At 45.8% G+C, this 15,278-nt stretch overlaps 1 protein-coding gene across 18 annotated transcripts in view; it reads right to left on the bottom strand.

Moving 5' to 3' along the window:
• The window catches only part of Ptprt (protein tyrosine phosphatase receptor type T), a 1,083,111-nt gene that overhangs the window by 31,585 nt on the left and 1,036,248 nt on the right, over nucleotides 1-15,278 (bottom strand). For 11 of the 18 annotated variants that reach the window (XM_087197882.1, XM_087197890.1, XM_087197883.1 and 8 more), the window contains 6 exons: nucleotides 14,564-14,600; nucleotides 13,101-13,198; nucleotides 10,820-10,879; nucleotides 9,970-10,086; nucleotides 5,273-5,427; nucleotides 1,659-1,794 (listed from right to left, as the gene is read on the bottom strand). In XM_087197882.1, coding sequence (XP_087054008.1) covers nucleotides 1,659-1,794; nucleotides 5,273-5,427; nucleotides 9,970-10,086; nucleotides 10,820-10,879; nucleotides 13,101-13,198; nucleotides 14,564-14,600 — 603 coding nt within the window. The remainder of the gene's footprint in view (nucleotides 1-1,658; nucleotides 1,795-5,272; nucleotides 5,428-9,969; nucleotides 10,087-10,819; nucleotides 10,880-13,100; nucleotides 13,199-14,563; nucleotides 14,601-15,278) is intronic. The other 7 variants (XM_087197888.1, XM_087197891.1, XM_087197894.1 and 4 more) reach the window with 1 other exon arrangement.

The raw sequence follows: 15,278 nt of genomic DNA, 5'->3' as shown, positions 1-15,278 counted from the left end.
CCTACCAAGGGTTACTTGCTGCTAGTAACCTGTGATTATTCTTTATAGAAGGCTTTCTCTAGCCCCAGAAGCACACTTGGGTTGTATGCAGGTTAGTCTCAAAGCCAAGGAGGTGAGGTCCCAGTAAGGAGCCCTCAAGCAACGACAGAGGGAAAGCTGAGGATAAAACCCAAGTACCCTCCACCCTTTGATGGGACAAACTAGATTCAGGTTCTACACCAGAGTTCCCCAGCAGGGAACTGTGTTTAGCACCCTGATAAAGTACCCTTTGTTTGTTTCCTTCCCTCCTCTGTCTCACTTCCCCCACTTACCAGCTAGCTGTCTTGGGATTTCCTGCTTGCCTTCAGGTCTTTGTCTCAGGGTGTGCTCTTAAAACCTGTGCCAAACTCATTCCATCTCAATTCTTGGTACTTGCTTTCTCTTCCGAAAAACTCCACTCCCCTTTCTCTATACCTTCAATGTTTCATTCCTTTTGGAAAGTCTTTTCTAAATCCACCAAGTAGAACTTGCTGTTGGGGTTTCAGGCTCATGATAAGTGTTTGTTGAGTGGCTTCTGTCCCGAAAAACATGGCCTATTTCTCTATATAAATCACCTATCCAGGTGCATCAGACATGGACCTGGGAACGAGTAAAGCAGTTGCCTGGGCTCTCATGAACACCGGCCCGTGTAAGTTTGCTCAGAGCCTGCAGCAAGATCTTTTGTGAACCTATCCTTGAGGGTCTTCCCTGCAGAGTCAGGAAAGAATGCTGTCTCCAATGCCATGGGCAGCTTCACTTTGCAAGGTAGATGATGTATGCAGCTTCCATGTATCTGCCTGGGCATAAACCATATTCACTAGAGCCAGAAGATGGGCTTATTACAAGGATGGAAAGCCAAGGCATGGAGGAGCGGGAGAGTGAGCAAAAGTTGCTTAGTGAGAGAGAGTTGTTCAGAGCAAAGAACCTAGGCCTTGGCAGCACACGGACCCAGGTTCTGAGATCTTGAGGGCACAGTTTGTCAATTTCCCCTTCATTGATAAAATAGGGATTCTAGTAGGGGTGGCATCATAGGTCATTGTGGAGTAGAAACAACACAGTATCTTGAGTTATAAATGCCCAACACATGGGCATTCCCTTGCTCACAGTAGATGTCCCACAATAAAGACAACCTCCCTCTATTTCCTGCCTTGAGCTCTAACTGGACGGACATTTCCTAGAGGAATTTCTCTCCTTCAAGGGCAGGAGCTGTGTCTGTCTCTCTTGGAATTCTCAACCCTGGGTTCAAGTCCTCAAGAATTTTGCTGATTAAGCCATTTCTTTCAGGAACTGAACTGATGCTTAGAACATAGTGGGCAATCAATAAATGGCAGGCTGACCTTCACCCGAGGCTGGAATACTATTCAAAGAATCCCTAACAGCTGCCATTCAGTTTTGGCTCAAACGCCCTCAGCAATGGGGAGCTCACCACCATTCATCATGGGTGGAAATCCCTGTACTACATACAGTTCCTTAGGATTGGCTGGGGTGCTCCAGCTTCCACAGGGGTCTCGCCATAGTGAGCCACATGGTTGCTCTCCTCTCCTGCACCCAGGTCCACCACCTGTGGTCTCTTTGCCCTACAGTGCTTCTCCTTGGTCAGGGCTGCAGGTAGCTGGCTGGCTTAGTCTCCCGTGACTCACCTCTGTCTGCACCAAGTTGACTCTCTGTGCTCGGAGCTCACGCACACAGTTGAAGATGTCCACCACCCCTTCATTCTCAGCCATGTCAAGCATGGTATCAATGGCGATGAAGCAGCCAGTCCTCCCAGCTCCAGCACTGGAAGAAACAGGATAATCTGTGTTAGGGGCCTCTGGATGGGACCAGCCCTACCACTTGGCTCCATCCCAGAGGGTCATGCGGAGAGGCAATATGCTGCTGCTGTCAGACAGAACTACTGGAATCTCAACACTCTGGGAAAGGCTCAGCAAGGGACCAAACTTAGAGCCTCAGCTCTCTCCTTTGTGAAATGAAAGTGTACTGGTGGCATTTGGGTACTATTTTATCAGGACTAACTGATTTTTCTATACTCACTTAACAAACAACTATTTAGGGCTGGCTGATTGCCAGACTGTTCTCAATGGTTTTCAAATGTTATCTATAAACCTCCCTCTGAGCTTGGTAGCAAGTTTTGCACTCCATTTCACAGGTGAGAAAACTGAGGCACACAGGGCTTACTTTTCCTGAGGTCACACAGCTGGCAAGTGGTTGAGCAGGGAATTTCAGCCAGGCAGTCTGGCTCCAGAATATGTGCTTATACATTTCCTTTTTTAAAAATTAAATTCTTGTATTGCTACATTGTAGGTATACAACACAATTACATTTCTCATTGGGAATTGTACCTTTACATAATGCATCTTGGTTCTTTTCTCACACTTCCTTTTTAAATAAGACATGATATATATGCACGCTTATACGGTAGGTGGCCATGAAGTTTCCTCAATTAATGGACAAGGATAACCACCTATGTAGAGTGAAATATTTAACACAGAGCCTGGCACGCTGGAGTTGTCTAACATACATGTCTTTTCTGTTTCCTTCTCTTTTTATTCCTTTCTCTTTTTTCTTTTTAGCAAATGCATTGATGGATGGAAACAATGGAAGAGGAACAGAGAGATAACAGAGAGGATATGAGTGAGAGAGTAGAAACAGGAGACCTCTGAGCTGTCCCAAAGGCAGAGAGTGAATCTGGAGTCTCCCGTCCAAGGCCCTACATGTGGGGCTCCACTTTCACCTACTCCCCTAGGACCATGAACCAACAGAATCATTCAACTGGAGCAACCGACAGCCCTTGACCCTTGTCAGGCATCAATTTCCAGATGCACACTCAATTTTTGACTTTTGATGGCTTTGTTAGGAGAATCTCAGACCAAGAACAAAGTAACAAAAGAACTCCATGAGACTCCACGGAGCATGGCCAATCCTTCCCAGGTTAGTGCTGGGTTCTAGGATGATGATGTTGAACCAGAGACACACAGGATTTGCCTTAAATGCAGTTTTGGAAGGGAAATCCAGGCAGACTGTCAAGGGGGCCTGCTATAGTTGTGTTTTACATTTTGCTTCCCCTATGGAAATAACTGTCTTTGTCTAACAATGTGAAAACCAAAGAAAATGCAAAGAGGAAGAGAAATGGAGTTAGATGGAAAAGCAATATTGGCTGATAAATCCAAGAAGCATAGGCCACTGGGGACAATAACCCTCAGTGATCTGGAAATTAAACTGGTAGGAATAGTCTTCATTCATGACAAAACTTCACAGCTTGCATGGATTGAAGCCTGACTTCTATCTGCCTCAAAATTCTTCCCCTCTACTACAATCCAGACCACTCAAAGGGGACTCAACATTCTGGGCTTTGATCTCCAGGAGGTAGTACAAAGAGCAACTCATTCATCTCTTCTTCTAAGTCTTATTCTTCACATACTTTAGAGGAAAGAACCAGCTTGACTTGCTTTTGAATCTTGGATCCATCATCAGTGAATGAGTTGCCTAGCCTGTGAGCTTGTTTTCTCACACATAAAATGCCCCTTCTGGCAAAGACTTTGTGAAGGTTGTGCTGTGTTTATTTAGATGCTCTGATGCATCTAGTAATGAAACACATGATATTTGGAAGTGACCCCTGGGATCACCTCCTGGTTCTGTTACTTACCGCTGGGTGGCCTTCAGTAAATGACTTAATCTCTCTGGGTTTCATTATTCTCATTTGTAAAATGATGCTGATAATAATAATAAAAATAGTTCTACCGCATACCATTAATAGTATAATATATGTAAATTGCATGAGATTTTGTTTAAAAAGCATAATGCATGCATACTACTTAGCCCTTTGCCTACCTGCACAGTGATTTCTCAATAAATATTTGCTACTTATAGTCAACAAGTATTTATTGAGGATGCACACTGCACTGGATTCTGGGATTAAGAGGGGACATGAGACAAGCAGGACATGGTTCCTGACTTTAAGGCCTAAGAGCTGGGGAAGGGAGGTATTACTAAGAAGCAGGGAAGAGTGATATTCTTAAGTGCTTACTGTATGCCAAGACTTCTGATAGGTATTTAGTGTGCATTAGCCAACCCACTTAATCTTATTAGCCCCAGGAGTGGTACTGCTCTGCTCTGATGCATTAAGATGACTTGCTATGGAGAGACAGGAACACGGCCAGTGTTGCGTGTAGTGGAAAGCCTGATAAATATTTGCTATTGTCTTATTTTCTCCCTCACCCCTATACTGGCTGCTGTTTGGGTTGTAGGGCTTGGGCACTCATGGGCTATCGCCCCTTGGTTTGCTATGAGTTATAAAGGAAAGAATTCATGCACAATGCTCACACAGACCAGGAGGGTTCTGCCCAATCCTCAATTGCTTTATCTGTGAAATGGGGCTGTAGATTTACTATTTTAGAGAAGACACATGGATGCTGTGTGAGAATGGAATTGGCTCTGAAACATCCACAGTTTACTGAGTCTTCCTGGTCCCTTGACTGATGTGGACACTGCCAGGGCAAGGATGAGATGACTTGAGCATGCAGGGTCTAAAAAGATGGGCTGGGCCCAAGGTCACATTGGAGAGGCCCTGGGAAGGAGGGCGACGCAGGCTATTTGGCCTTTAGGTCTGAACGTTCACCTTCCTCCAATTCTTCATGCCCTTGAGATACTTCATGCCCTTGAAGATGTTACTTCATCTTCATTTAGAGGACTGAAAGACATGTCACTCATTTTCAATGTGACTTTCTAGGTCAAAGCTGAAAATATCTCTTCTCCATAAAACCTCACATTGTCCATTTACTCTATTAAGGATGCTCCAGGCCAGTGATTGATAGAAATGAAGAAAAGGCAGCTCGCTGCTACACTAAGCAGCTATGGGCGAAGTCTGGAGAAGGCCCCGCTAAATATCCTGGCTCTGCCTTTGCAACCTGTGTCTACCCTCTCACATCTTGGTTTCCTTATCTGTAAAATGGGAATGATAATAACAACCACGTCTCAAGGCTGGATGAGAAGTAAGTGAAATAATGTGGGCAGGCGTACGTGGCAGACACAGCAGATGCTGCCAGTGCCCTGGCTACATCTCCTGGCAACATTAATACCAAAGACTGCAACTTCTGCTACACCTACTTGTTGTCAGATGTTGGCACCTGGTTCTTATCAGAAAGGGCCGGGCACTGGAATACATGGGGTGTCAAGGCCACTGGACAGGAAAACATCACCTTTACCAAGAGAGCACAACTGTATGGGCACACTTGGCTGGAGCATGGCTTTGACTTACCTGCAGTGGACCACTATGGGTCCAGCCTCTGGAGGATTGAGAAACTTGACCTGGCGGACGAAGCCCAGAAGGCCAGTGGCATAGCAGGGGACGCCATGGTCGGGCCAGCTGGTGAAGTGAAAGAGGCGGAGTTCCCGGATCTCATGGTAGCCTTTCTGAGGAGAGAATGGGCCACTATTCGTTTAGCTGCTGCCCTCCTGTACCCAGCCCAGCACTTGGGGAGCTGCAGCTGCTGCACTGAGGAGCCCTCCTGCCTGCTGTCCAGGGAGGACAAGGCCTCGGCAGGGTTAATAGGTGTTACCACACAGTGTCTCTGTGATCAGGAATACTTGGACAATGGGGAACAAGTTAAAGTGAAATCACTTGCTTTACTGAAAGACTACTCAGAGCCTTTGGTGTGTTAATACACATTCTGCATCCCAAAGGGGGTGATTACACTGTTTTCTCAGGAGACTCTTTAACAAAGATCTTATAGGAAGTTTATACAGTAGAAACAGTCCGAGTTTTCATTCCTCCAGTTAAAAACCATTCACTAAGGGTCATTTATGCTTAGAATTGGGCTAGGCACTAGGAAGGAGAAAATAAAATCCATAGCTCTTTCCCTGGAATAGTTTTTTTTTTTTTTGGTACCAGGGATCGAACTCAGGTCCTTGTGCTTGGGGGGCAGGGGGAAGAACCAGTGAGCTAAATCCCCAACCCCACCATGGAATAGTTCATGGCATTGCTAGGGAGGAAGACTCCTATGTGGATCATTCTATTAACATATGTAAAGGAGAGAGTTCAGCTAACATGATCACGGAAGACACCTCCTGCAGGAGGTGATGCTTGACTTGAATCTTGAAATAAATCAGTAATGAAAATAATTAACATTTATTAAGCATCTACCATGTGCCAGTCACTCTTCTGAATACTTCAGTGTATTATTTCATTTAACCCTCTCATCAGTCTTCATATTATTATCTCTGGGTTATGGATGAGGAAACTGAGGCTAAGCAAGGTTTGGAAACATGCCTAAGTCACAATACAACAAGTGGGTTGTAAACTGACAGCTTCTTCCTGTCTGTCTGGCCCTACAGTCTGTGCTTCTCCTCATCATGATACTGATGTGTGGGGACTACCTAGCTGAAGGCCTGAAGGATCCAAGGCAGAAGGGCAGTGTAGGTAAGGGCAAAGGAATAGGACTTAGTACGCTGTGTGCAGAGAACCATGAAGAGCCCAGGGCAATGCTAGAAGACCACAGAACACAGTATTGTGCACGTGGGAGGGTGGGGTGCTGGGCCCCAGAGGCCTTGGTTGAATCCAAGTCATAGCTTTGATTTCATCTCAGAGGCACTGACAATCCCCAGGTGGCTGCATGGAAGGTGAACTCATGATCAGACGTGCAGTCAGGAGGAACCTGGGTAGGTGTGCCGGGGTTGTGCAGAGAGCTCTGTTGGTACTCACTCAGGTCTCCATTCTTGGACTGATGTACCATATTCATCTCCCACATGTCTTGGCTGAAGACAGCGCACAGCCCCTTTCTTTAGAGAACAGGGCTCCCATTGGGGGAAGAGTACACCTGGCCCTCGGTGATTGGTAGAAGAGCTGGGTGATTGACTGACTTTGTCATTTGCCCAGAGCTTTCCCAGGATATGGATTTTCAGTGCTAAAACTAGGACTGCTCTGGATAAGCCAGAATGACTAGCTATCCTCATCAAAGTGCAAAAGGCCACTCTGTTTCCAAATTGGACGGTGTGTACAAAGCAGTTAGGTTCCAGGGCTTCAGTGGGGTCAGGTGGCAGCGGGATCTGTTGAGAGTACATCCTGGCCAGGCTCCTTTCTCCTCTCTGCACCCTATCCTGTCTCCTTCACCCTCTTCTCCTGTGAGCTCTCCCTTCACATAGGGTCTAGGCATCTAGATCACTGCTACCTCCTGCTCTGCTTCGAGGGAACCCAAACCAGGACTGGGCAAGATGAGAGGCAGAGTCTGATCAGGAGAGAGAAAACAAAGGCTGTAGTAAGAGCAGTGGGTGAGCTGAAGCTCAAAGAACACATCCTCGGACCTTTTCTACTCTCTCCTCCAAGTTGGTTGCACCCAGAAGCCCTGGATTAAGTCCTCCAGACTTGTGCTGTGACTACCTATCAAAGGCTCTTCTTCCTAATGCTCCCTTCAGTGATGATGAAAACACTTCCAGTTTATGACACCTGGTCCCTAACTAAGGTATTGATTTTGAGATGAAGCCCCAAGTGCCTGCCTGTTAGCACGAAGAGGCTACAAAGTTGAATTAATCCCAGATCCCCTTGGGGTCTTTAAGGACACCTCCTTATGGAAAATATATTCCTTTGTGACTGTTTAAAAGAGAAACAAAAAGACAGCCCAAGACATGATTCTAACTCCTCAACGTGGCTTTCTGCCTGCAATTCTCCCGGGCTCCATGCTCAGGGCCTAGGTCTCAAGATGGCCCACAGTCCTCAGCCCCGACTCTGTTCCCAGCACTAATCACAAATGTGATCAGATGAGACTGCTTCCACACCCAGGTCCTCCTCATGAGCTTGTCCATCAGAGGCAGGGAGTGCTGGCTGCTGGTGCCTCACAGTTGCCCTCCTTTCTGGAGATGTGCATTCAGCTGACAGTAGCTGCTTATCCCAGAGGTCACCCCTCAGCTACGGTCAGTGGACTGATTCCCGTGGGGGCACAAAAATCTACTCTCCTGTGTGGTGTGGTTTATACTCTGGGTGGATCAGGCCCAGGCTAGACTTTATGAAGACTCTACCTTTGTTCTACCTGACCCCTTCTCTCTTCTGTTTGCCTCCCTCTCTTATGAGTTTTTCCGGCAAGAACATCGACTACAGCAGGTGTATGTGAATCCTTGCCTCAGGCTCTGCTTCTAAGGGCTAAGACAACATCCAATACCTAGTCTTCTCCCTTCTCTTACTTGGGGTGGTGCACGTGCTTCCTGACTTTTCCACCTCAGTCAGTAGACTTTAAGAGCATCAAGTTTAGGGGGAAGGGAGAGCTGCTGGGAGCAAACAGTACAGCCTAAGCCACATAGTGCTTGCGAGAATGTCACTGGGCTCATTTTGTCGTCCAGTCTGCACGGTAGCTGCATTGGTCTTCATGAAGTTTTGTCCAAATCTCAAGGGGACATCTACCAAAACATTTAAGTTCCTAGTCCCTTCTGCATCCTCAGGCTTATGGCCATGGTGTCCATTAAAGTGGCTTACTTTAGAAAATGATAGTTATCATGTAGTGGAATGGGAAACAGACTTCAGGGGCCAAGCTGTGAATCCTGGTTCTACCACCTCATACCTGGGAAAATTTGGACACCTGACTTAACATCTGTATCTCAATTTCTTTATTTATAAAGTGTATATAAAATAGTACCTACCTCAGAGTGTTGATGAGAGGATTAAATGAGTTAATCAATGCAAAGCTCTTAGAAGAGCACTTTATTTAGTAAGTGCTCAGTAAGTTTTAGGTGTCATTAAAACAGACTTATAATGGCTTGACTTACGAGTTTTGACCTTACAATGGTACAAAATGAATATGGGTCCAGTAGAAATCTTGCTTGAATTGTGAATTTTGATGTCTTCCCAGGCTGGTAACATAGTATGTGGTGTGATACTCTCTTTGATACAGCAAGCTGTAGGTCTCACTCAGTCATGCCATTCGGAGGGTAAACAACAAATACTCTACAGTAATACTCGGAAGACTGTGTTGCTAACCGGTAATGTTGTGTAGGTTAGGCATGTTAAATGCATTTTCAACTGAAAATGAGTCTATCAGGTATAACCTCTTCATAAATGAAGAAACATCTGTATGATGTAATAGCAATGATTATATAATAGTTTAACTGTAAAGGTAGTACTTGCTTGGGATCTCATTCTTTTCTTTTTTTGTTTTATTTTGTTTTTTGAGACCATGACTTGCTATGTAGCTCAGGCTGGCCTTGAACTTACTGTGTAGCCCAGGTTGGCCTTAAATTTGTGCTGACCCCCCTCCCTCTGCTTCTTCAGTGCTGGGGTTATACGCATGTGCCACTATACTTGGCAGATCTCATTCTTCTTCTCAACTTGACACCATTGACACTTTTGGCTGGATAATTCTTTGTCACAGGATCTATGCTGTGCTGTGTTGTAGGTTATTTATCCACACCCCTGCCTCTAGCCACTAGACGCCAGTAACAACCTACCTCCTCCCAAGTAGTGATGACCAAAACTGTCTCTAGACATTGACAAGTATCCCCTAGAGGACCAAATCACCCCTGCTTGAGAACCAAAGGCCTACCATATGTGGAGTACTTTTTCCCCTCCACATTCTTCATATTTCTTGCTATCTGCCAGGGATAGTAATCCTTCCATCCTTTTCTGGGCTGGAACCTTCTTACCCTTCATTCTCTGCCCAGTTCCTGTCCCCAAGTCCTTCCTAACTACTCTGTCCTCCTGTGGGTTTCTGCCTTCACCCTTTGCATGTTACTCTGTGGCTTTTATCATACGTCATTAGTCCACTGAGTTGTCTGTTGGATTTGGATTTCGTTTGTCCCTCTCACTAGACATGTTATCCAATATAGTAGTTTCCCACGTCTGACCTGATTGGGAATCCTTCCCTGGTGCTAAGCATGGGCCTGGGCACAGATTAGATCTTTTATCTCTATATGATCTGAATGAAAGTCGGGTCAGTGTGCTGGACAGGCTGCCCACAGCCAAGGGAAGCTTACCTTCTGGACTGTGAAGGTACGGATGACATATTCTGCTAGGGGCTCTGTTTCAATCAGGGTGACTTTAATGTCTCCATAGACTTCTGTGTCATCTGGCCAGTATCTCACACACTTCACCTGTGGCCAAATGAGAGACAAGGAAGGAGAGAGACAAAGATGTATGAGAGTGTGGCTGAATGTGAGCAGCCCCCTCATCTAATTTTCTCAATCAAATAAACCCAAGGGACCACTTCAGTGACATTTCAGTCCATGGGGAGCTCAGGTGGCCAGGGATTGGCAAACTGCACAGGGCCAACCTCACTCCCAGAGGGATTGGGGACATTAGAAATAACAGTAGTATCTTCTGTTGCAAAGCTCCTTGTCCTTTTCTAACGCATTATCACACAAAGTGATCAAGCAAAACTAGGTGAGATAGGTGGGTATTATTCCCATTTTGCAGATGAAAATAATACACAAGTTGGGAAGTTTGGTGACTTGTCCAAGATCATGTGGCCAGTTTTCTACTTTTGGCTGAGTCTTCTATCTGCTATATCAGGCTGGAGCAGCTGAGTGCAATCAGCTGAGCAAAGATGAGAATAAAAGGTGGGAAACAGCTAGGGGGTGGAAGCAGAAATGGTCAGGAGAGGGTCATTATTAAGAGGTGGTAGCTGGGAGCTGGAAGGAGAAAGGCTCTCAGTTGGGGAAAGAATGGAAGTGCTGGGCTCAGAGGGAAGACTCTGAACCTGCTCTCTGCCCTGGAAGTGGGTACAGATGCTATGAGCAAGCATTCCCACATGCGACTCGACAGGTCACATTCCGCGGAAGAAAGAGAGATCATGTTTTCCCCTTAGAAGAACAAAAGCATTATTACCATTCCGGGGGACGCCGCACGGCCTAGCGTGGCATTTCCCACAGTGTGTTCCGCTGGGTGCTAATAGGTGTTAGGTAAAAAACAAGAAACAAAAAACAAACAAAAAAAGGTTTTGTGGTCAAATGAGTTTGGGAAATGCTGATTAAACAAAATCAAACAGGCTGCTTCACTACAAGACTACTTAGCTCTTCAAGTGTGCTAATGCTAATGTGCTTCAGGATTCTTCAAAAGGGGCAGAGGACACAGCATTTCCCAAACATATTTAACCATGGAACCCTCTTCTCACTATGCATCCTGCTGACTAGCATCCCATGGAACCCACTTAGGGAAACACTGATATAGTGGCAACAGGTTTTGGAGAGAAGTGGATGCATTGCTTGGTTGTGAAACTCAGTAACTAAGTAGCTCCTAGAAGTGCTGAAATCTCTCTGAACTTTAGATTCTAGTTAATAATAATAGATAATTCTTACTTTGTCTAATACGGCTTACTAAGTGTTCCATGAATAATTACATGTACTATTTTAATTACTTATAACAAAACCTTAGATATTACTATTATTTCCATTTTACAAGTAAGGATCTAAAACACAGGGAAGCCAAGAAAATTGCCCAAGGTCCACTATTAATGAGAGATGGAGCTAGGATGCAAACTCAGACCATCTGAATGACAACCAGGAAAGTTGCTTTGTACAGTTGCTGTGAGATAAATTTAATGCACATTAAGTATCTGGCAAATATATGGCCAATAGCAGGAGTTCTACTAAGAGAATGAGATTGCTCTCTTCCCCAAATCCAACCTAGATTCATAGCATTTCCATCAAAAAAATCTGTTTCCCGTGGGGGATATGTTGCAGGCCAGGCTGGGTTTTGCCTCTGAATTCTCAAATTCTTGAATGGCCTTTTTGTCTCAGTGGCTGTAAGCTGGGCCCAAGTCCCTGGGAATAGCCTGAGCATAAGGACCACAAGTACCAGATTGAAAGCCAAGAGTCAGATTTCATACCCAGGACTTGTCTGGGTGACTTCAGGGTCATTACTCCACTGTTTGGGTCTGGTCCTCATCTATAAAACTGGAGGATGGGCTAGATAACGGTTAACTCATGGATAAAGTTTCACTTAGCCCTAAATCCCCATTAGGACATGAGACATCTATACCCTCTGACTGGATCATGACAGCCTAGATCCTCTTTTCTCATGACTATGGCCAGGATGTTCCATCTTCAAGGGTCCCCTACTTCATTCCATGACAAACTTACCTGCCCACTCTTCAGTTAGTTTGTATGATATACAAAGGCTTTTTGAATATTGGTGTTTGTACACCTGCCTTAAACTCAGCAGCCCATCCACCAACATACCATAAGCATACTGGAAATAGCAGTGGTTTTGCTAAGTCTAGTTAAGGATGACCTAGGAGAGAGATTATCTAGAGCAGAGAGGGAGGCAGAGGTCCAAGCTCTGAAGACTACCAGGGTTTAGAGGCCAGGGGATAAAGAGCAGGTAGGAAAAGGTCAGATGCTACTGAGAGGTGGAGTATGATAAGAGAGAAGTGACGACTTGATTTGTCAACATGAAGGATGTGAGTGATGTTGACAAATATCACTGCTGGTGGGATGGAGAAAGTAGCTACATCAGAATGGGGAGAAGAGAACAGAGTTGAAGAAGCAGAGCCTTTCTCTGAGTCATTAAAGTTCAACAGGAAAGTGGAGACAGGAGAATTATTTTTACCTGTTTTGTCATTTCAAAGTGGAAGGTACTGAGCATGTCTGTATTCTGAGGGGGGAAATCTAGCAATGAGAAAGAGTCTTATTTTTCAAATGAGATGGGAGAAATGAGAAAATTATTGAGCAGATCAGATTCCAGGCACTAGGCTTGTCTGTGAAAAGGCAGTCCTGGCCTCTGTCACACTGGGCAGAGCCATAGGAAATAGCTGATATCCAAGCATTCTGAGTGAACAAAAGCAGCCATTTCTTAGGGTTGGGCCTGACAAGAGAGGAGAAGAACAAGAAGACAATTGTAGGTGCAAGTAGGGTTGTAGATTCACATCTGATGGCTTTAATTTCCTCAAAATACATGAGATGACGTTATCAACAGCGAGTGAAGCGGGGAGAGGGATGGAGGACTTGAAGGGAAAGGACATTGCTCGAATATGAAGCAGGAGTGATGGGATCTTCCCCCGAGGCTGCTGCGGGTCCCGGTGTGGACCAGGAGGTGCCGAGCGCAGGGTGCAGAGGTGCTGGGGCACACCTCTGGCCTTGTCCACCGAGGGTCGCCAGGAGAGGCTTACCCTGCCCACTTCCACCAGGTTTGTGACCATGACGATGCTGGCCGAGTTCTCCTGCCAGATCATTCTCCAGAAGTCCTTCACCGTCTCCTGCATGGGACCTGCCAGCAGAGAAGGCGGGAGAGGCAGTGAAGGCACGGCGGCGGCTGGGAGGGCCGTCCGTCTCGCCGTCTAGCCGAGCTTCCCGCAGCTGAGCAGAGCGAGGCCAGGTGGTTCTCACCGGAACACCACGTAGCAGAGACCGGGGCCAGAGGCGTGTGAGCCTGGTGGGGCCAGGACAGGCACCGGGCTGGAAAAGCCGCACCCCAGACTCCTGGGCACAGCACCCTTTCCTCCGGCCGCTCTAGCCCCGCTTCTCTAACCCGTGACCTGATCTGCACTGTGTCCGGGCTGAGCCTGAGGGAGTTTTCGGAAATCCAGGCTCCAGGATCTCAAGGAGAGACAGGAAGGAAACTCGGGTGGCAGAGGTTAGAGCTGTTAACAGCAAAACAAAAGGAGATTCTGATTTTTAGCTTGACTGGAGCCGGAGCAAGAAAAAGGGGTGGAAAACAAAAGGAAAGCAAAACAAAAGGAAACACACAAATAAAAGAAGGAGTGGGAGCAGGATCTGACAGTTCGAAGCAATTGTCTCGGAAATTACTTCTTCAATATCTGGGGTCTTCACCATTTTTAAAAGTGCAAAAAGAATACGAGTATTTGATGGAAAAGCTTGAATACCATTTTCTGTATTTATGTGTATGTGTATTTACTGTAATAAGCGTCATTTATTTGTTACAAGCATTTTTGACTCCCTCAAAAATTCTTAACAAGTACAATATTTTTCCATAGCTTAAGAGTTTTCTACAATATGAGGTATCACACTTTATTTTAACTATCTGCCCATTATTGGGCATTCAAGATTTCTCATTTATTTCCTACAATAGATAGCACTGATGAATGTTTTTATGTAAATAGTTGTCCACATATATAATTATCCGCAGGATTACTTCCCTGAGGATTTGAAAGGTGTAGTCATTTTTTTAAGCCTTCTGATAACATACTGCTGTGTTGCTTCCTAGGGCAGCTGGCTGCCTCTCTCTCAGGAACATGTACCCATCCAGGAGTTAAGGCACACTTGGCCAGCTCTGTCTGGTAGCACCAGAATGATACTTTGGGTCTGCCCTGCCTGGTCCTCTCCTTCCTGACCATTTCCTAGTGACAATTCCTATAGCTGAACTTTTCAACTTTTTCCTTCTCAAGGTGCTCTGGAGGCTTCCCAACCCTGCCTATCTCTGTTTTTTTGTTGTTAGTGGTGGTGGTGGAAACTCATTCCTCTCCTCTAGAGAACAGCCATAGTCCGTTAGTGGAAAAGGGGTGTTGGGTAACAGATAGAAGTGGAGGTGTCAACAAGCTTGTGTCATTCCCAGAAAACCCTCTTCCTTGGAGCCCTTAAGGTCTCTGTGGCAGCAGGTTGGCAGGGCACTTACCTTGGGTTGCAATGTAGTGCCGTGGTCGATGGTACCCCTGGATAACAGGAGGAAAGCACAGTGAGAGTCTCCAGTCAAAGTTTGTAAACAGCACAAGATTAATAAATATTTTCTCCCAGGTTGGTTTCCTCATAGGCAAAATAGGGAGCTGTCACAGCTATCTCCAAGAGAAATGACAGAGATCGAGTACGATGATGCATGAAAAGCACTCAGCAGGTCCCTAAACACGAGCTGCTCTCCTAGTTACTTGTGAGGTGTCCACACAAGCTTTCCTTGGAGCCAGAGGCACTGGAAACAAAAATTGGGGAGGCCTCACTTATGTTTATGAACCCCAAATGAGGGGCGAAGGGAGCTTTCAGGTTTCTGGAGCACGTCAACCACCAAACTGTCTTTCCTGAGCCACGATTATATCCACAACACTGTACAAGACCCTGTGGGGCAGCCTAGAGGAGAAAACAGAAGAAAACAATTCTATTGTTGACTCTCTGCATTATTAACAATTAGAAAAAGAAAGTTGGGAAAGATGCCACATTGTTTCTCTCTGTTGACATGCTCAGGCTTGTAATTAAAGTTCTGAGTGCAGAGAGGACCTTGTGGAGGTGTGAAGTTGGAGATCCATAAGCTGCTTGCTGATTCAAAGAGCAGCTTTTGATTTCCCTGTACATTTCAGAGTGCGTGCACAAGCCTTCAGGACTCTGGTGTGGGGTTGCCCCAG

This window comes from Heterocephalus glaber, unplaced genomic scaffold (genome assembly GCF_053883595.1).
Source record: "Heterocephalus glaber isolate CG9 unplaced genomic scaffold, H.glaber_assembly_v1.0 deba00001673, whole genome shotgun sequence".
Taxonomy (NCBI): domain Eukaryota; kingdom Metazoa; phylum Chordata; class Mammalia; order Rodentia; family Bathyergidae; genus Heterocephalus; species Heterocephalus glaber.
The sequence above is the reverse complement of the archived record's forward strand: the minus strand, read 5'-3'. Positions and strand labels throughout refer to the sequence as shown.